This window comes from Arvicola amphibius, chromosome 17 (assembly GCF_903992535.2).
Source record: "Arvicola amphibius chromosome 17, mArvAmp1.2, whole genome shotgun sequence".
In the NCBI taxonomy this organism is placed as follows: Eukaryota; Metazoa; Chordata; class Mammalia; order Rodentia; family Cricetidae; genus Arvicola; species Arvicola amphibius.
The window spans coordinates 15,090,390-15,112,032 of NC_052063.2; the positions used below are offsets into that span (position 1 = coordinate 15,090,390).

The following is a 21,643-nucleotide window of genomic DNA, read 5'->3' on the forward strand; positions in this document are numbered from 1 at the left end:
AGAAAAGATTTAAAGAGATAATTTATGCATAGTTCTTACACAACACCTACCTAGTACGTAATAACTGAGCCATCGCATAATGGTGTTAGTTATTACTTTGACCATTGCATTATCGTTCCGATTTTTACGAATTTTCCTAACCAAAAAGTGGATCTTTAAAACCTTTGTGGTGAGGACAGCTCGCACATTTAGTAATCTCTTTCAATTTTGTTTTCAAAAGGCACTGTAGTAAACTGTTCAGAAACATCTCCCTTAGTAACATTTGACCCTGACTCAATAATTTTCTCACTAAAGTAACTGAGGAGGAAAGAAAGAGACGGGCTAAGACAATGGCTAAACCATAGATTGTAATTAAACTTTTTTTGTTGGCGGTTCTATTTCCCTAAGGCGGGCGGGGAAAAGTCTTTGCTCAGAACCAGGTGAAGTCTGTAGCACGGTGCCGCTTCACCGTAATAGACGGAGCTGAGACCCTCTCCGGAGCGCCGGGTGGAACCGCAGTCCCCCGGCGGTGCAAGGTGAGACTGCTGCAGAGCTGGGTCGCGCTGCCCGGGCGACTGCTGCAGGTTGCTCGATTGCGTCCGAGACGCCCCGCGCCCCAGTGGACTCTGGCCAGGACCCAGGCGGGGGACGGACGGACGAGGCCGGATCGGTCGAACCTCTGGGACGATCCCCGCCCTCCAGAGCGAGCTACTTGGCTCCCCGAGGCTCCGGAAGGGAAGGAGGCGTGTCCGAAGCGAGCGGGCGGGCGGGAGGGAGCTGTATATAAAAAGCGCCGGCAGCTCAGCAGTCCGGGCTTCATTTGCTGTCTGTCGCCGGGGACCGGGAGTGTCGCGGGAAAGCAACGGCCGAGGACAGGGCGCTGCGCTCGGGCTACCCAATGCTGGGACTATCTGCAGCCGCTGCTCGTGCAATATGCTGGAGCACCAGAACAGCTAAACGGAGTCGCCACACCGCTGCTTTGGCTGGATCGCAGCGCTGCCTTTCCTTATGAAGAAGACACAAGTGAGTAGGGCACGCCCGGGAGGTGCTCGAAGCCTTTCCAAGAAAATCGCGCCCGGAGCCCTGGGGAGCCCAGCGTGCCCTGGGATCGGCAGCCGGGCCATGTGGGGCTGCGCCCGTCGGGTGAGCCAGGAAGGTGCGGGGGAGGCAGGCGTGGTGTGCGAGCCCGAGCCTCCCCGCTGCGGGGGTTTGGGGTGAGCCCGGGAGCTGGGGAGCGCCAAGGGTGAGAGGGAGACGGTGGCAAGTTTGCAGCCGCAGCAGCGAAGTTTGGAGCTGTCAGTCGCAAGCCGCAGATGCTGGCTTCGCTCTTTGGCCTCGGAGTTCGACTTCTCTCAGGGAAGGCTTTTTTAGCACGGGAGGTCTTTCCCCGCGGATTCGGGGAGATTATGAAACAGCTTCCCACGCGCCACCCTCGCTCACTCTCGCAGTCAGATTTATCTATGCAGTCCCCAGGTGGGCGCGGGACGCGGTGCGGACGCGGGTGCAGCCACTGGAGTGAAGCCAACCCTGAGCTCCTAGGCGGCAGCGCCAGGCGGGGTGTAGAACCTGCCCGGCAGGCGGGGAAAACTTGGCAGCCTGAGAAGTCGGCCGGGTTCACAGCTTTGGGTGGGCCCTTCAGAAAGCTCTAGATGGAGTTGTAGTACTTCCACACTGCATGACGCCCTCTTCCATTACAAAACAGTAAAAGTTCGTTTTCTTTTCTTTTTTTTTTCTCTAAATGTGCACCTCCTAAGGATAGTTATTGAGATAATGCCCAGGGTCGCTAAATTGCGCTTTATGCATAAAACATTGCCCGGGGGTACAATTATGTCTTTTCTTCGTTGACGCACAGATCTGGCTCGGGGTTAGAGCCACTGTAGCATTCCTATCTCTAGTTCTTTTTACCCTCGGCGGTTGCTACCTCTTCACAGTTCTTCCTTTCTGATTTGTTCTGTTAGCTGCAGCAGGTTGGGTAAAGCAGCTCATTCACGCCCCCCCCCCACTTCTGTGGGTGACTGCAGTTTCTGAAATGTATGGAAGGGAATGAGATTTGAGGGTTTGTACTCATCTGCTGCATTGATCAGGGCGTCGGTGTGTTGCAAGTAATTAATTAAATTACTCATATGACGTCTTATTTTAAATAGATGGCTAGGCTTGGAGACGGACCCATTAGGAAACGGCAAGAATAAAGCACCTATCCTGGACTTGGAAAGGGACAGGGAAGGGAGCATGGCCTGGCGTACAGGAGGTGTTTCCCCTAGAACACTCTCCCTGAGTCAGTGAGGTGGGGAGGGGGGAAGAAGAGAAATGAATGGCAGGTCTCCGCCCCTGCATACAGGTTAGTTTTTACCCAAGGCAGCACACGTGAGATCACCATAGTGTGCTCCTGAGATGGGGATGTGAACGATTCCTGCAACAAAGAAAAGTTTTGCTGTGTTTGCTTGGTGTGTACGTGCCTTCTGCTTTGTGGAACAAACAAGGGTGGGGTACCAATTTCTTTTCTTATAAGAGCATCTGCTTACATGGATAATGGTGGCAGCTCAGTGTGGAGCAGCTTCTGGTTCCGGAAGAGAGCCCCAACCTTCTTATTTAAACAAGAAAACAGGAGACAGACAAGGTTAATGTCCAACACGCCAAAGCCCAGCAATGTGCTATGGAGTCACTTTGAGAGTCAGTAGGATTGATGATCCTTGCACCCTCTTTGCAAAACAAGCGCGAGAGCCCTGTAATCGCCTTTCTCGCTTTGATGAAATGGCTGTGTAAATAGGATTACATGGAATAATTCCATTGAAAACCAGAAAGAGGTAGATCCAGCCTGAAAGGCTGTGGCCGGTGACAAGGGTGACTCAGTGCTGCCGACCAGAGACATTTGAGACGACTTAAGTATTTTAGAAATGTGACCTGTTTGGACCAAGTTAAAGTGCAGGCCCTTAGGGGGGAACTTGCTGCTGCTGAAGGGTTTGTAGGCAGAAAGAGGGGAGTGCTCTCATTGAATGAAGGCGTTCATTGTCTCCCCTCTAAAGGCCTTCAAGGTTTCCTTTAAGGATACTTCGAGCCATTCACATTCTTGTTCCTAAAAAATTGGACACTGGGGGGAAAGAAAGCACAAAATCAACAAAATAATCCACGGCAATGAAGGAAGGGATTAGATTCTCTTTCCGGTTGTCAAGTCTCCTAATCCAAGAGTGGCAAAGAAATTTTCTGCACAGCTGTGCATGTGTAGGGCATGGTATAGGGAACTGGACACTAAGAGAGATCCAGGCTTTTCTTCTTCTTTTTAATTTTGGATGTTGTCTTTGCCTGGAAGGAAAGTCTATTAAATACTCTACTGTCAATCTAGGAACAATACCAACTTCCCTTCTAGCTCCCTTGTTCTGTGTGCTCTTCTTACCCAATAAGTGAAAAAAGAATTTAATCATAACCCTTCAAAGGATTTCAATCTAAGTTATATAGCTGTGCAAGAATCGTGGGGACACTAGGCATTTTGAGCCTTCAGTCAAACTAAATAAGTGTGAAAATTCCATCAGCAGCCACTTGGGGCTTGATGGATAACCCTTAGATTTACTTAGTACCAGTGACAGACTTCAGTAGTTGGAAAATAAGTACACACAGCAGTCATGCTGAGCAACCAGGACAGTAAATTATGTCTTAAATCTGCAATGAGGAAGGTCTTTTGTATTTTTGAAGTTTCTCTTTGTGTTTGGTTTTTTTTTCCCCCTCTCATAGTGCATGAATTTATGGTATCTAAAGAAAACTGTGACTCTGGCTTAGACACAGTATCGCCCTCAATAAGCAGCTATTTTTAAAAACACAGGACCCTAACACGATGCATTACAATTGAGAGGCCATATTGCAAGGCCAGTGGTGTGGTCAGCTTGCTGTGTTCATGCTTATGTCTGCTGTGCTTACATTTTAGTCCCCTACAGGTTTCCATAGTTGTGGGTGCTGTGGATGTCAGGAATCCTGAGACAGGAAAGGTCTGTCTTGAAAACAATGAGGAAAGGTCTATTTTAGGGATAGAATACTGAAGCTCCCAAGGAAGCAACACATAGGATTTTAGCTTTTACAATACTAGAGAAATACCCTCTTTCTGTGTATGAGATATTTGTCACGCGGGTGACAATGGCAGTTACGATATAGAACACGAACGTGTTTGTGAAAAGAGCATTTTAAAATCTCGTCTCTGCAGTCACTCAGTTTGCAGTGTGTGCTTCCAGTAGTCCTAATTCATGCAGCTTTTAATTGATACATTCTGCCAAGACTTTGAGGCTCAAGTGCGAAGTCGATTACATTTAACATAAAACAGGGAAAATAACCATATGGAAATCTGAAAGTCAGTGCCAAACCAATTAAAATTGCTAACTTTTATTTATGTCCCTAACTGCTGATGTGAAGATAGCGAATCCTGAGTGAGCGTTTGCTCTTTGCTGACAGGTGATCGGGATCTCACTGCCACCTTAAGTAACGTTGAAAATGGAATCCCTGCCAAAATAGCTCTTCTTTCAGGGTTGGAAGTTTCTTTTGTGTTCCCTTTCCTCTGTCTCCCAGTTGGTGGAGCACCTCAAACACGTGTTAGGGGGAGGACTCTAGGCTTAGCCTGTGAGAGACTTAGGCTCCAATTCCTATTTTACCACAACGGAGACAAATGACCTTAGGCAAACGGCATCTTAGGATTTCCGTTTTGTAATCTGTCTGATGTTAGTGAAATACTTATGAAGATGTTTCTCAGATGGTGGCTGAAGGGACTAAAGGGGTAGAGGCAGTCACTGTCCCCAAACAGTAGCTCACCCTAACTACTGTCTGAAGGGAATTGCCTTCCCGCCAATTTAAAAGCCAGAGGAAAATGACCTCTGGGGAGCAGAGCAGAGAGCCAGCTCTTCTAAATCCGGATCCTTTAATTCAGCACCTGGCCTTCATTACAAGCTGACATCTGATTGTCAGTTGTCCTTAGCACAGGACAAACTATGAAGGCCCAGACTCAGGGATGGAGTGTGGACCTGCCGATGGGACGCTCTCTCAAGTTTTCTTTCAAGTCGAAAGTAAATGACAGAACCAGGATGGGACCCAGAAGTTGAGGGGGGGAGACGACACATGTTCCTTTGATTTATTCTTCAATTTATGTAGTTGTGCCAAGTTCATCATTGGTTCTGAGGGCCTGTCGTCCTTAAGACTAAGAAATGGTCAGCTTCCTATCTGTACGTCGTCATTGATCTTCTCAGCGGGATGTACGTTCATCCCCTCCTTACCAGGCAACAGTTGCTGATATTTCCCTTCATTCTATGAATTTGGGGAGCCCCCATTTTCTCAACCTCCATGATGTTGCCATCTATAAATCAGGGTAAGGCACTGGGCTATAAATCTCTGAGTAGAGATCTGTTATATGTTCAAGTAGGTGAATCAGCGGCAGCTGGAGCAATTCTGCCTTTGGTCTTAGTCACCCCTGTGGTGAGAGAGAACACCAGGATGGGATGCTTGAAAAGTAGCGGTGCCCGGCACTCAGGGCTGTTGTGTCTCTGCTTCATGGAAACAGTTGGCTCCTGCCCTGCTGATTTTTGTTGCTGCCTTTTGGCTTAATTATGGGCATACTGAAAAACTGTTTACTGGGGCTAGAACTGGCATTATCATTATCCTTCCCTACCTATTTCTGTCTATCCAGAAACAAAAGAAGGTGGAGCGCTTTTCATATAATTAGGCCTCCTGGTTCTTTTTTTTCCCCCCCAAAGTATGATGTGTGTCATCCAAGGGAAGACTGTTGCGTTGCCTGTATCCTTTGGCTGTGTTTTGCTGCTTGCTTCTAGACTAGCACACTGCCTTGGCTATTAGGGGACTCTGGTGTTCTTTTCTTTTTTAAATTTCTTTATGTTTCTTTTTAATTTCTTTATATGCACATTGGTGTTTTGCCTGCGTGTAGGTGTGTGAGGGTGTCAGATCCCCTAGAACTGGAGTTACAGACAGTTGTGCGCTGCCATGTGGGTGCTGGGAATTGAACCTGGGTCCTTTTGAAGAGCAGCCAGTGCTCTATTCCGCTGAGCCATCTATCTCTCCAGCCCCTGTGTTCTTTTTATAACCTGGATATCGTGTTGTGTGACTTTGGGAAATTATTTGGATCCCTCCGAACCTGTTTCCTCATCCATGAAAGATAGGAGAGTAGGGTTGGTTACTTCTCTGTGCCTTTGCTTCTAAAAACCCTTCTCTTCTAAAATCCTTCTAAGAGAGAAATTTGAACCAGATGGCGCAGGAGCTTCCTTTTTACTTCTGAGATTTATGGGCCATTGCTTCAGTGCGAATACAGCACATTCTCATTGCTTTATCATGATGTACCAGCTGATGGGTAGACATTAAGGTGTAAGTTTAGACTATTCTTCTTTAGGAATCTCACCTACTGCTTGTTACTTCTCTAAAACAAGAATGATATTTCTAATTGAAGAAGACTTCCACTCTCTTCTAATGTTCTGAGTTCTCTGAGTGAGGAAGACTCCTAAATAGAGTCAGACAGTCCCATGACATCCGTTTTCAAGGCCATGCTTCCCTGTGTCTTCCTGCCAGGCTCCGACATCTGTATGGGGGCGAAAGCAGAAAGACAAACCTGGTGATGTGGCAGAAAACATGAGTAGAGAGAACCAGAGGAAGGGCTGTGTCCTTTCATCTGTCTCTAGGTATGTGACTTTGGACAAGTCACTGAGTCTCCACATGCCTGAGTAGCATCCGTGAGTTAATACTGAGAAGACAATGGAGGTGAGAGGCAGCAGCTGTGGCCATAGAAATGGACAGAGCAGGGAGACTTGGGGAAAGGATAGCTCTGTAGTGATGTTTGTCAAGTTCCTGCTTGCCTCAGCATTTACCAGGGTCCCGAGTGCCTCTAGAGCAATCCCCATCCACCTTAGTTCCCTACCTAATACTAGATACAGGACGCATAGCTGGCAACAGATTTTCTTTAGATGTCAGAAGCCATGGTTCTCCTTGTGGATGTCAGAATATTTAAACGTCAGCTGGACCATCCTGCCGCCAAGAGACTAGAGATTCCTCTGAAAAACTGTGCAGGGCAATGGCTACAATGTTCAATTCTGAGTGTTGCCAGAGAGTAATGAGTTGCCCATTAAAAAGAAAGTTCACAATTGAGGCAATACTCCAGACAATTGAAAAACAAAGACAGCAATAGCCGTCCTTTGGTTATCGGGACGCCCGGTTCACACTTGACGCTGCACCTGTAGCTGTTGGCGCTGCTTGGCTCTCTTGAGGGCTGTGGATTAGAGCCCGGTTTTTCGGGAGGAGCGTGATTAGGTGGCCTTTGTGTGTGTGTTCTCTGCACACAGACGGCAGCTGAAACATCTCCTCGTGGCCTTGCAAAGAATGCCTTTGCTCTCTAGGGTGACCGCCAAAGAGGGCGTGAAAAGAGCACAGAGAAACCCATCCATCCACAATCCTCGCTTACAAAAGCAAACCTGGGTCATCTTTGCAAAAGGACATCTCTGGTGTGTAACTATGTCCTTGTGTAAACCCTGGAGGGAAGAAGAGCACAGCTTGGCTGGGAGGGGGGAGGAGGGGCAGTTAGGGGGTTTGCTTTGCACACATATAATTGTGTTGCCACCAGAAGTTCATCCTTGGAACAAAAGCCCCATGGGTGCTTAGAAATTCTCTTTCACCTTGATATACACGGACTCTTTGAAGCAAATGACCTTTTCCATTTTAGTGGGCTTACTAAACTCCTGGGTGAATCACACACAGCTCATTACCGGCCTGTGTGTCTTTGAGTGCACATAGACAAGATTGCTGCCGACACGCAGCAAAACTATTTAGTGGTTGATACTTGTGAAGGAAGAAAGCTACTGTGGTGAGCTTTCTGCTGTCTTCTGGGGTGTCCTCTCCCCGCTCCCCCAACAACCACTTTATGAAAACACACCAATTCCTGGCTTTCAAAGAACAGAGTTAATAGAGAAAAACGTGCTGTTTGTTCTAAAGGCCTTGCTCGCTCCTGGGATCTGTCTTGTGTGGGTACTGTGGGTTATGCAGTTAGAACTCAAGTCGCTGGTGAAGTGTAGCAGGATGAGTCTGGGAAGGGAGAGTAGAGGTGTGTGCATATAAAATAGTTTATACCATGATCTAGAAAACCCGAGCCCAAAGGGATTGCAAAACAAAGCCCAGGAGTCCCACGCCAGGCCGGTATTTGGGCTTCTATATACACTCACACTTCAGCGCTTAGGAAATGATAAACACACGAGGCCTTCCGAGTTTTCACCACCAGCCCAAATCTCTGTGGCTGCTTCCGTCTGGATCTGGGACACTAGTCAACAGCTTGTCCTCGGCAGGCCTCCCTGGAGGCCTTTGGTGCATCCTGCTAGGTGGAGCACCACACAGGTCTCTCCCCTTAGAAGTTGCAGCTTCACAGAGGAAGCACAGGTGCCTGTTGTTTCCAGGTGGTCCACAGAGAGGCTGAACTGCAGAGACATCAAGGGGCTAGGCAAGGTTCATGAGCAGTGGAAAGGCGATGATTAATGTGAAGCTTTTAATATCAAGGTGAAGTTGATTTTGTGTAGAAAGACAATTCGCATAGTTTTTTAATTTTTGTAACAAATTAGAAATTGGCTTTTTATTTTTAATTTAAGCCCTCCCCAGGAGAGTGTTTTAAACCTTTTTGTTTGTTTGTTTTTGCTTTTCGAGACAGGCTTTCTCTGTAGCTTTGGAGACTGTCCTGGAACTAGCTCTTGTAGACCAGGCTGGCCTCGAACTCACAAAGATCCTTCTGCCTCTGCCTCCGGAGTGCTGGGATTAAAGGCATGCGCCACCACCGCCCAGCAAAACTTTTGCATATGCTATAATGTTTAAGAGCCACAGTCATCTGTGACCTAACCCTACTTAGAAAACAGTAGAAACCTCTTTCCACTTTTAGAATTATGTATGGTAATTTACTAAGATGCAAGCTTTCATTCCAAATAAATGCACATTTCACTGTGAAGAATTTTAATTTAAAAATTCAGAAATAGTTTCTAATACTTACAGCTAGATTTGACATCTAGCATTCACTATTAGAGGGCTCTTTCTAAAGTCCATCACTTTAAATAACTAGACTTTTCAGTATAAAGTTGACTTGGCCACTTACTGTTTGCATTTCTGTGCACACGCCCCCACATAAATAATTTGATGGATATAAATTTGCTATAATCCATGTAAAGTATTGAAATATGAAGCCATTTTAAAGTTCTCACTATCATTTTACAAAATTTAACCATTTTGGTATTAAAATGTGATAAAATGGTGCTTCGTAGAAAGCAGTTCCATAATCAACTCACTTAGCTTTTCTTCTGGGAGGTAGATGTCATTCCTTTTTAAATTTCCCTATGCAGACGAGGAAGTTGACATAGGCATTTCCTCTGTGAATTTGCAATGTTGCCAGTGTTGTCACCCAGAGGGATGTAGCGTGACTCAGCAAGCACATTCGTGGGACTTCTTCAGTTCTGTGGAGATACAGATTCTGTTTACAGGAACCCCGACTAGAAAGCAAAAGTGAGTCAGATAGCGCCAACAGCTGCCAGGGAGAGCATTTGGACCGAAAGTCATAGTTACCGTTGCCTAGCACAGGGGCTCATGGTGGATGCTCAATCAACACACAGTGAAATGAATGTGTGTCTGCTTTGGGTTGTTGACTCTTGGTACAATTGTTTGCAAACTTTTCCTTTTTTTATTTTTTAAAGTGCTAAATTAAAAAAAAAAATTACTCGTTTCATATGTACATAACTCTAGAGGCTAGTTTGTCCACCACTTACAGGTATAATTTTCAGTGAGTAGGCAATTCATTTACTACTAAGGACTATGTCCTCTGTTACTGGAGCCCACCCGAGTGACGAGAGCTGAGGACGAGGCGTATCTTTGTTTTTATTACTTGCTGGCTTTGTGACCCTCTAGGTTTTTTTTTTTTCTCTCTGTATTTTACTATCTTCATATTCCAGTGGACAGAAGTAACTACAAGGTAGGTGTATTCATGGGGAATAATCAAATGATAGACTATCCGATGTCCTGGCAACTGGCACCATGTTACCATTTCTGTGAAAGGTACCCAGAAGAGTAGCTGCCTAAAAAGAGTAGCTGCCTAAGAAGTGAAAGGGCAGTTTCTTGGGTAAGGCTATTAAGGCTAGTTATTAACTTAGTGTATGTTGAGCTTGCCAGGAAGGAGACACTGAGCCACAAACTGCATAAGATTTCCAAGCAAAAATATTTTGAAGTACATAATACAATGACTTGAGGAATACCCGCCACCCCTGCCACCCCGCCACCGTGCCTTTTGCCAATCCTGAGTTTTATTAAATAAACAAAGTTCATAAAGATTCAGAATATTTGCCTGGGATTAGCGGGAAAAGAATGCAAGGAAGTCCAGGGGTTTAGAACCGGAAGCCACACCTATTAAGTTCTAAAAGACTCCATCCCTCTTAATCACTGAGATGTCACACACCCATGTTGACACACATGCTCAGAGACGCCACCTGTGCTCTACTGCTGTGCTCCCCCTCAGCAAGGTGCTGAAGACTGGGTCCCCAGCTCTAGTGCTGTTGGCCGTTGGCAAGTCACAGCCTCTTCAGAGGGAGGACCTTATGCAAGGAAGCTAGATCATTTGGTGCATGCTCTTGAAGGGAGCACTGGAGGCCCCGAATCCCCATCTTCCTTTCTCCTTTTGCTTTCTGGCAACGATAAAGTGAACAGGCCTCAGCCAGGCCACCATGCCACCATGATGTACAGGCCCAAAGCAATGAGGCCACATGGCCACGTCTTGGAAATTTCAAGGCCAAAGGAACCTTTATTTCCTTAAAAGTTAATCTGAGATGATTAACTTTTGAGAGTTAATTGAGATATTTCTTCACCCCACAGCCATGGAAAAAAAAAAGTAATGTGTAAGGTTGGAGTGGCTGCTGTTGCTGCCTTCTCCTCCTACAACCCTCCCCTCCCTCCCTCCTCCTCCTCCTCCTTCTAGTCCCCCATGTCTTTTTGAACCAGGGAACCCGAGAGCAAAGTTGAGCCAAAGTTTCCGGTTAAGTGGAAAATTTGCTTTGATGCCAGCTCCTCAGTGCCGTCCACAAGTGTCAATGGTTGTGTTTGAACAGGGCCTGCGAGTCAGGGATCCTGGCCTTCATAGGCAACGCTCCACCCCCTCCCCCATTACCGGGACTCTCCAATGGGAGCTCGATACCCAGGCCTCCTGACTGCTGTGGGGGAGGCCCATTGCAAACTGTCAAAACACCATTTAACTGGATGGGTTTGGCACCTTTCGAATAAAATAGTACTTGAAAGGCAAAGAGCAGATTTTAAAATGTCTTTAAATTCTGCTTCTAGATAACTCAGCGAAGAGAGAGGGGTGCTATAGAGCTTACATTTATCAATTTGCTCTGACTCTATTTCCATACTATTTTCTTTTAAAGACAATCTTAAATGGCCACAATCAGATAAGGAAACTTTCACTGAAACGCCTTTATGATTATGCCTGGGTCTTAAGTCTGTATTTTTGTTTGTATTGTGTTCTTTACTTTAGGATTCCTTGCTTATTCAGCAAAGACCCCAACACAATTCATTTAAGAGATTTAAAACCTAGCACCAAAATTATGGGCCTGCAGCACTGTGCCTGGCTTTTTATGTGAGGATCTGAACTCAGGACCTCGTGCTTGATTAGCAAGCGTTACCCTGACTGAGCTTCTGCCTCAGCCTGAAATGAGAACTTTTTTTTACAGACAATCATTTTTAGCATCCTTAGTAACAGTATCACCGTGTAACTCATTACTTTGTATTGTAGTGCAAGCTGAGCAGAGGCTCAGCCCAACAGACTGCAGCAGATGGGCTGCTCTTTTTCATATAAGCCCCCTGCCTCAGTTTCTCCATTTGTCAAAGAGGGTGAGCGTACATTTTCTCATAGGAGACTATGAATAAAAGAAGTAGCCCGCAGAAAGAACTTGGGCCAGCGCCGGGTATAAAGGAAACACTGCATAAACAGACACCCAGCGAAGTTACGTTAGCGTGGAAAAAAAAAAACGGGAACGGAGTGTCCATCAGTAGTGATGGCTCATTTCCTAAAGAAATCAATTTTCAAGCCACGGAAGATTAGAAGCTTTTTATCCAGTCTCAAGAGAGTTTACCGAGAACAAAGTTCTTTTTCTGTCACGTGCCCAAGGTCACAGAGCTCAGCGAGGGGGGGGGAGGGAGGGGGGGCTGGTTCATTAACCAGGAGGTCTGTATCCGAAGTCCACCTGCCTAAGCCCGGCGCCTAAAACTGGGGGTGGTGGTGGTGGTGGTGGTGGTGGGGCTCAATATTAACCTTTTCTCGTTTTGATTCAGGGTGCTCTTCCTTGACATTTTTTATTTATTTATTTATTTATTTATTTTTTATCGGAGAGATGTGGGTTTTAGCATCTGAAGAAATCCACCTACTCATTGAGGGGAGGGGGAAACAGTGTGGCTTTTGTGTTAGAGCACCTGGGTTTTCCCACTGGCTCTGACTCCAGGTTGCTGTGGGGTCTTGGGCAATGTATTTAACTTGGTTTAACCTTTCTGTAACCTTAGGCAAAATGGAGTGACGAGACTTTGTAGCTTCCCTTTCTTCCCCCTTGTTTGTTTTTTCTCCCCCCCTTCCCTTGTTCCTTCCCTCTCCACCCCTTCCCCCCCCCCTTTAAATTTAGTACTAACCTGTATGTGATGAACCTTTTTGGAATTGTATGACGAGCATTTTTGCAGAGCTGGGGGACATAGGGCTCAGTGGTAGAGGGCTAGCCTAGCCCATGAAAGACCCTAGTTCTCTCCCGAGCCACAATCGTGCAAAAAGAAAGAAATCTTTCAGCGTTCACGCATTTCCTACTGTATTCTTAAATTCTGGATTGTAGCGTTGACTGAGAAACTGCATATTCCAGAGGCACGAGAGCGAGACTGGGAGTCCGAAGGAGGCTTTTATCTCAACCTGTCAATCACATGGACCATCATACGTATACATGGTACTCTTTCTCCAGGCCTCATAGTTTCATCTAGCTCAGCCGTCCTCAACCTTGCTAATGCTGCGACCCTCTAATTCAGTTCCTCCTGTTGTGGTGACCCCCCAACCATAAAATTACTTTCGTTGCTTCTTGATAACTGTCATTTTGCTAGTTATGAGTCATAATGTAAATATCTGATATACAGGCGGTCTTAGGTGACCCCTCTGAAAGGATCGTTCAACCCCCCCCCTCCCAGCATGGGGGTCACCACCCATAGATTGAGAACCACTGATCCGGATGAAGGATGACGATGACGGAGGTAATTTACAGTTAGAGCACAGGATTAAATGAGGTATTCAGGGAAGTTGTCTAACTTAGGGGCCTTTCTCTGTAAGGAAGTAAGTACATTGTCCGCCTGCTCTGTCACTGTATTCCGTGGGTAGGACGGCTGCGATCATTTAGAAGCCAGTCTCATTGAAAAGGAAGATTGTGGGCAATGTGAGATGTGGGCTGTGTCACTGCACACAGCCTGACAAAAGCGTGGGTGTTTGTAGGGATGCCGACACAGGTTGTCGAGAGCGAGGAGAGGCAGCGATGAGTGAGGTAGCAATCTATAGAGTGTTTTCTCCCATTCTGGGGCAAAAGTCCTATTATCTCGAGCCTAGAGGGAGGGGGAAAATTTCAAGCATTCTAAATGCCTTTTTATTAACGTCTTTCAACATGGGCCTTAGCCTTTTTTTTTTTTCTTTTGGTCATAGAGACTGCTGTTCAAGTTGGGAGATTTTGGTGCACTCTGTTTTTCTAATATTTAGATTTTTCTCTCATTTGTAAAATGAGGCTAGAGTCTAATTCTTAAGGTGGTTCCCATCATTGAATGACTAAGTATGTAAAGGGTTAGGAACTGGGTACCAGGAACCTAGAGAAATAATGCTTGCTTCCAGTTAAATGGGTTTTTTTTGGAGTGCAATATTGTTTATTATTATTATTATTATTATTGGTTTTTGAGGGTTTCTCTGCGTCACAGTCTTAGCAGTCCTGGAACTAGTTCTTGTAGACCAGGCTAGCCTTGAACTCACAGAGAATCTACCTGCTTCTGCCTCCTGAGAGCTGGGATTGAAGGCATGCACCACCACCACATGCCTTTAATTTTGTTTAAATTTTAAAGTGTTAATTTTTTTGTTGTTTATTTTTTGAAGTGTTTCTTTAATAAATGTCTCCTTTTAACAAACATCTCCCCTATAAATTCATGCTCTGTTTCTTTTCAGTGATTTCTTTCTTTCTTTCTTTCTTTCTTTCTTTCTTTCTTTCTTTCTCTCTCTCTCTCTTTCTGGTGCTGGCGATTGAACCTAAGGCCTCACACATGCTAAGCACATGCCGTACAACTGAAGGAAAAACCCTGAGCCTCTTGCCAGTGGTTAATTGTGCAGGTTAATCTTGGAGTAAGTTTTGTATCTGCCAAGGCAGACACCCGTTTCTTTTACCAGTCCGTTCCTTCAGGTAAACAAGCATCCTGTTCATTGACAGAACATTAAATTGTTAGGTTTCTTTGATGGTGTGCTGACTTGTTCAAAGCACTCGTGAAAGAGAGAAAACAGCTCCTGTTCCCTCTCTCCTCTTCTCCAACCTCACAGTTGCTTCTAAGGGTTTCTTGCCTGAATCGTTGATTGCAGACTTCTGATGTCTCTGCCTAAATTCACCACGCCGCAAGTGTATAAAGTCAGAGTAGACTCATTGCGGAGGAGGGTGTGACACAAAATTCCATTGGAGGGAAAATAGATGGGAAATCTCTCATGGATGGTGTTGGTGGGGTGGTAGGTGTAGTGGCGGTGAGTGGGTAGTGGGGGTAGTGATGGGGGCTTGGGTGTTGTTAATCATTGTGGATGTAATGGGTGGTGGTGGTGGATGTTGATGGGTCTTGTTGGTGGGTATTGGTGTTGGTGGTGGTGGTGGATGTTGGTGGGTCGTGGTGGTGGTGGATGGTAAGGGTGGGTGGTGGAAGTGGATCTTGGTAAGTGTTGCTATTGGTGGTGGTGGGTGGTGGTAGTAGGTAGTCCACTTGCCATGTCTTCCCTTTAAGGAAGAGAACAAGAAAGATACACTGACCACACATATAAAGGGCTTAGCCTGTCTCGAAAAACCAAAAAAAAAAAAAAAAAAAAAAAAAAAAAAAAAAAAAAAAAAAAAAAAAAAAAATAAAGGGCTTAGGAGCAGAGTTAGATTTTAAAAGAGCTGAAGTTTCCACCTTTCCCCAAGGGTCTGGGTTGTCCTAGTTTTTGAAGGAGAAGCGGAATAAGAACTTGTAAGGCAGCACAAGAGGCTCCCTTCACAAATTCAAGTATCTGGTATTGGCCTGTAGTCTGTCACAGAGAAGACATCCATTTCATTATTGGCAAAATGAGTAGTGGGTTCTAGAATCTTAGAGGTTCTCTGTAGTACCAGGGTAAAACCCAAGCCCGTAACACACTATTCAAGGTCCAGGATCAAATCCAAGTCTGCACAGCACACTATGCAAGGTCCTCTGTGGTTTGGCTGTGGCTTATCTCTACCACACCCCCAATTCATATTAAAAATTTCACTTCGCCATCTTCTAATTATGACAGATTGCATGTTTTTATTCATGCTATAGCCAATGTTCTTAAAGGCCCCGTGGCTCATTTGCCTAATACAGATGAGTCTTTCTCTAGGGAGTCATCCATTTGCCCTTCTTCCCCCACCTTTCTCTCTCTCCTCTCTCTCTCTCTCTCTCTCTCTCTCTCTCTCTCTCTCTCACACACACACACACACATGAGTCATTTCACAAGTACAGTTCATAATAACTTGAAATTCTCTTTTTTACTTACTTGGCTAAACTAAGTTTCTTATCTTATAGTAACACACTGCCACAGTCTTTGTGAAGATATTTTAAAACTGAACTATGATTTTATTTTTTAAAAAACATTTTACTGCATTTATTTAGCATGTGTACACTATGGCATGTATGGAGGTGAGGGGAAAACTTGCCAGAGTGGGTTTTTTTCTTTCCACCATGTGGGTCCTGGGAATTGAACTTATGCTGTCAGGTGGCAGTGAGCCCCTTTACTTGCTGGACTGTCCCAACAGCCCTGAATGAAGACTTTAGTGAGTTATGCATGGTGTCCCAGGGAAAACATCTACCATCAGAAGTCTAGGCATAGAGCTGGGCAATTAACAGTTTTATGCCTAAGGACATGGGTCAACACGTTGTGGGCATCAAGGAAGGGAAGTTGGAAAGTAGAAAGAAATGCGTCTATTACTATTAATCTATTACTATTAATCTATTACTATTAATGCATCAGTGGCAATGGGGACACATGAAACCATGCACACAGCAATCCCCTGCATAAACATACATGTCGTTCAAACATAATTTTGCTCAGAGAGAAAAATGATAATCATTCTATTGAGGCTTTGGAATATAGTGGGCTGTGGCTTGCCTTTCTTTAGGGCAGTGGATCTCAATCTTTCTAGTGTTACAACCCTTCAATATGTTTCCTCATGCTGTGGTGGCCCCGAACCATAAAATTATTTTTGTTGCTACTTCATAACTGTTTTTTTTTGCTCCTTTTATGAATCCTCATGTAAATAACTGTGTTTTCTGATGGTCTTAGGTTACCCCTGTGAAAGGGTCATTCAACCCTCAAAGGTTCTTAACTCAGAGGTTAAGAACCACTCCTCTCAGGACCTCACATGATAGCTTGAAAGACAAGTACCAGTTGCAGCCAGTTCTAGATATATGAAAGAATTAAGAGCCAGTCAGGGTTCTAGGACTGAAACGGTTCATTTTGCTTGCCAGATTCTTAACCGTGAGCTAAGCGGGTCGCATACTTTGCGTCCTAATTTGCCCCAGCTGTGAGAGTGGCAATGTGACAAATCCTTGTACAGAAGAGGAATATGGCTGAGTTCAGAGAGGTTGAGCAAGTTGCTCAGCATTTTATAACTGCTAGTCATCAAGTCTTATCTGTTCCCAGTTTCTTGTTCGTGGCAATACTGTGCAAGATAGTTACGGTAAGTGAACACCCTCCCCCGGGATACCCACATTCATCATGCTTCCTTCAAACGTTTCCCTGTGTTCTAGACTAGATAGGAGGTACCCGAGGTCGCCAGTGCAATAGGATGCAGAGGATGCTGTGACTATGTACCGCTTTTGATGCATGGAACAGGCTAACTTGGGACTGTCGCAGTGTGAGAAGGTTCTCGATGGTTCCCTCTGGATGATATTTAGGAATGAAAGGCAGATGTGGTTAAGGAGCCTATCAGAACAATATTCCCACAGTTGAGAGATGACCTAAGGGTGGGTGGGGGTAAAGCTCTCTGGAGAAGGGTTTACAAGAAGGGGTGTTTTTAGATAGCGTGTGCCACAGAGGGCAGCGTCTTCGTGATGGATATGGTGGTATATGCTACAATACCAGTACTGAGGAGTCTGAGGCAGGAGGATGGCTGCAAGTTCAAGGCTAGTTGTAGCACTTAGCAAAACTAGGTCAAAAAACAGAGAGAGAGAGAGAGAGAGAGAGAGAGAGAGAGAGAGAGAGAGAGAGAGAGAGAGAGAGAGAGAGGGAGGGAGAGAGAGGGGGAGAGGGAAAGAGAGAGAGAGAAAAAAAAGGAAAAGAAACAAGTTGCACCAGCCCTTTGCAAGTTTTCGATACTTTTCTCACCAAGGGCAAAGGTCAGCTCTTGCCTCAGTTTGCAAGCAAATGTCCAGGAGGGACCATTAGTGAGGGGAGGAGATAACAAAGAGAGTTGAAGCCCGTGTGAGGGAAGGTCAGTGCAGACTTGGCACCCTTGATGCTGCAGCAGCTGAAGCATGTCCTCTTAATTTCATTTATCTGGGTGCGCGGCTCCCAAGTCCCTCTCTCCATTTCCTGAGGAAGTCGATCCCATCCTCGCTCTCTACCATCTGGTGAGAGAGTCTCTTTGCTTTCCAGACAGAACCATGTTTACATTTCTTGCTCCATTCTCTTTCTGAATCTTCAACGAAGCAGCTGCTTTGAAGAGAAGCCCAAAGGATTGCCCTGGGATGGTTCACCCACTTACCCTCTTTCCTGTCAGTAAGAGAAACTTGCTTTCTTCTTCTCCCAGCATGACTCAGTGTGGGGACCTGAACTCTTGAAGTCTGTTGTTCTTATTCTTCTCATTTCTAAACTGAGATTAATTGGTAACTTTCCCCAAGTTTTGCATAAGGATGAATTTCAGAACGTCAGAAAAAGAATATGCGTACAGAACCTTTAAGAACATGGAATTATGTCAGTGTTGCTACATGCCTTAAATCCTATCAACATGGCAACAGAGACTGGTCATCTCTGGGTCCCAGGCCAACCAGGGATACAAAATGAGACCCTGTTTCTCCAAACAAACAAACTAACAAGCATTTAATAATAGTAATGATATCTGCTGGTACCAGCTATGCTGATAGATTCTAGAAATATCTACTTCTTTTTATTTCTGATATGCATGACTTTGGTGGTATCCTTTAGAATCTTATTATACAGACTGCTAAGTACAATTTCCCAGGTGTCATGGTAAAAAAAAAAAAATCGAATAGGAAAGCTTAAAAAGTGAGCTTGCCTCACTTACTCATCTTATTAGCATAAATAGGCAATAAGGTAGCCTTTTTGTGTGTGTGGTGGTGGGGGGATGAGATATTAACATGAGTTGTCTGGCTTGCCACTTTCTGTCTCTTATGAGAAGCCACATTACGGGGATGCGTCAGCGCTCTTCCATGTGACCTTGAAGAAAGGGGAGCTAGTTTTGTTCTTGAGTCAAAGTGAAAATTTGACTGGCATACAAAAATTCCACTCTATGAGTCTTTTTTTTCCGTCTGCTTCTGGAGGGATGACAAATAGGTAAGAGTCATCTCAAGCTTTGGGAAGGGATGTCATTAGCATTTAAAAGATGAACCAATGTCATCACTTCCAAATGGGTCTGTCCCTGGGTGAAACCTTACTTCCTGTGTCCGTTTCCTCTGCTGAGCTGCTCTGAATAATTTGCCAGGAAGGGCCGGGGGCTCTGGATCGACTGCGGCTCATTTGCATTATAGGGAGAAAGTTCTAGCTGCCGGGAATTGTAGACTCCTTGGAGACTTGCTTTGCAAGACATTGTGGTGCCTTTCTTTGGTACCACTGTGTTGAAACAATGTAAGAGAGTTGCTCTGCCGGGTTATCTTTACACACTTCTGCAGACGGGGAGAGCAGGACCTTACCATCAGCGCTTGGATTTGCTACATTTCTGTACCGTCAGTCTCCTAGGAGAGAATGATTGTTTATTGTTCCAACGATTGTTTATTCACGAAAACTTAATTTCCCTGTTCTGAAACCCAGAGATACAATAGTAATCAAAACACTTGCAGGGTTGGTTTTGTTTGTTTGTTTGTTTGTTTGTTTTTTCTTTTCTTTTTTTCTCGTTTCCATGGAGTCTGCAATCCACTCTTGATTTCCTGTACTCATTTTCTGTTTACCTGGATCAAGAGAAATTCCAAGGTGGAAGGAAAGCTAGAAGTTCAGACAGCGGAGCAGTTTGTTAATTGATCAGTTAGCTCTTAGAATTCTGCAGACACTAGACCCAAGAGTCAGAGGTTCATACTCAACGGTGAGAAGACTCTTCTGATGTTCATTCATGCATTCTTTAAATAGTTACAAGAGACTTTTTCCAACTTGACTCCAGGCCAACCACCTTCCACAGAACAGTGACACACTGAAAGTCCTGCCTTATGGTTGCTTACACTCCAGGGTAGGAGACAGATAAGCACAACTGGTTAAGGAAAAAACATCAACCCCATTATGTAAATATGGGCACCATCTGCTAAGGATTGCACTAAACACCACGGTAACATCCCCTCTGATCCTTTCACAATACTTAGGATTATTCTCAAGATGGTTGTATCTTAGTCAGGGTTTCTACTGCTGTTGCAAAACACCATGGCCAAACAGTAAGTTGGGGTGAAAGGCCTTATTTGACTCACACTTCAGCATCGTTGTTCATCACTGAAGGAAGTCAAGTCAGGAACTCAAACAGGGCAGGAACCTGGAGGCAGGGACTGATGCAGAAGCCATGGAGGGGAGCTCCTTACTGGCTTGCTTCCCATGGCTTGCTTCTTATAGAACCTAGGACCAACAGCTCAGGGATGGCATCACCCACCATAGAGTGAGCCCTCACCCATTGGTAACTAAATGAGAAAATGCCTTACCCCTGGATCTCATCAAGGCATTTCCTCAACTGAGGCTCCTTCCTCTGATGACTCCAGCTTGTGTCAAGTTGACACACAAAATCAGCCAGTTTTGTTGATGAAGATGAGGTTGATGAAGATGCTGCCACCATCATGGTCTATACTGTATAAAGGAGAATTCAACTGTAAGAGATTGTATGCATGTGTTGCTTTTTGTTACAGGATCTTGCTGGCCTGGAACACATCACATACCCTAGGGTAACCTTAAACTCATGGCAATCCTCCTGCCTCAGACACCGATGTGATGGGATTGCAAGACTACAACATCGCTCCCAGCATTGCACAACTCTTATAAATAGTGTAGACATAGTGAACAATGCACACCAATCACAAATGTGGATGAGTAGGCACTATAAGGAGCAGGTTAAGACAGAATAGGAATAGTTAACCCCTAATTCTTACATTGTATATACACTCACTACAAGGAGCAGATGGCGAGTAGACCTACCAAACTATCATGCCAATGTCTGCCATGGTTGCAACTGTGATAGAGTACTTGCCTACCATGTGCAAAGAAGTAAGCAGAGACAAACAAAAATAACGATTTATTTGAAGCAAGTGTGGAGGTTGAAGCAAGGTTGTCATGAGTTTCAGGCCAGTCTGGACTACATAATAAATTTCAAGCCAGCCTTGGTAACAGAGTGAGTTCTTGAACCAAACATGCAGCCATACACAAAGACACACAGAGACACACATTCATACACACAGAGAGACATTATACACAAACACACACATACACACAGAGGTACACATACACACAGAGATACAGACACACACACACAAAGACACATTGTACACAGAGAGATACACACATAGGCACACAGACACATACATTATACATACACATTCTACATAGACACACACTCAGACAGATATACTCACATATGCATCATACACAGAGATACACACAGGCACACAGACACATACATTATACATTCACATACATAGCACTCAGACAGACAGACATACTCACATATACACATTATACATACAGAGAGACACACAAACATACATACACACAGAGACATATATATATATATACATTGTACACAGACACACACACATACATATACACATAGACATTATACACACACAAACACATATGTACGTTGTACACAGACATACACGCATCATTGTTGGGGGCTGGAAGTTGCTCTGCAGAGAAGAAAGCTGATGTGGTTGATAGACCTCCCTGAGATGCTGACGTGGTTGATAGACCTCCCTGAGATGCTGATGTGGTTGATAGACCTCCCTGAGATGCTGACGTGGTTGATAGACCTCCCTGAGATGCTATGCTAATACCTTGGTGTTGCTTGACACAATGCTTGACAAACAACTGATGAGAAAACAGTTTCCTTTGCTTTCATTCTGAGGCTTTCAGTCCATTATGGCAGAATTCAGTTTATTATGGTGGTGGGCACGTGTGGCAGAGACTGTTCTGTCGTGGCTGACAGGAAGCAGAGAAAACAGAAACGGGTGGGGCTAG

The 21,643-nt window shown here is 44.9% G+C and overlaps 1 protein-coding gene across 2 annotated transcripts in view; it reads left to right on the top strand.

The window, feature by feature from the left end:
- The first annotated feature begins 819 nt into the window (after positions 1-819).
- The window catches only part of Kitlg (KIT ligand), an 81,141-nt gene continuing 60,317 nt past the window's right edge, over positions 820-21,643 (top strand). For both annotated transcript variants that reach the window (XM_038314951.1, XM_038314952.1), the window contains exon 1: positions 820-1,002. In XM_038314951.1, the coding sequence (XP_038170879.1) occupies positions 988-1,002 (15 nt within the window). In that variant the 5' untranslated portion in view covers positions 820-987. The remainder of the gene's footprint in view (positions 1,003-21,643) is intronic.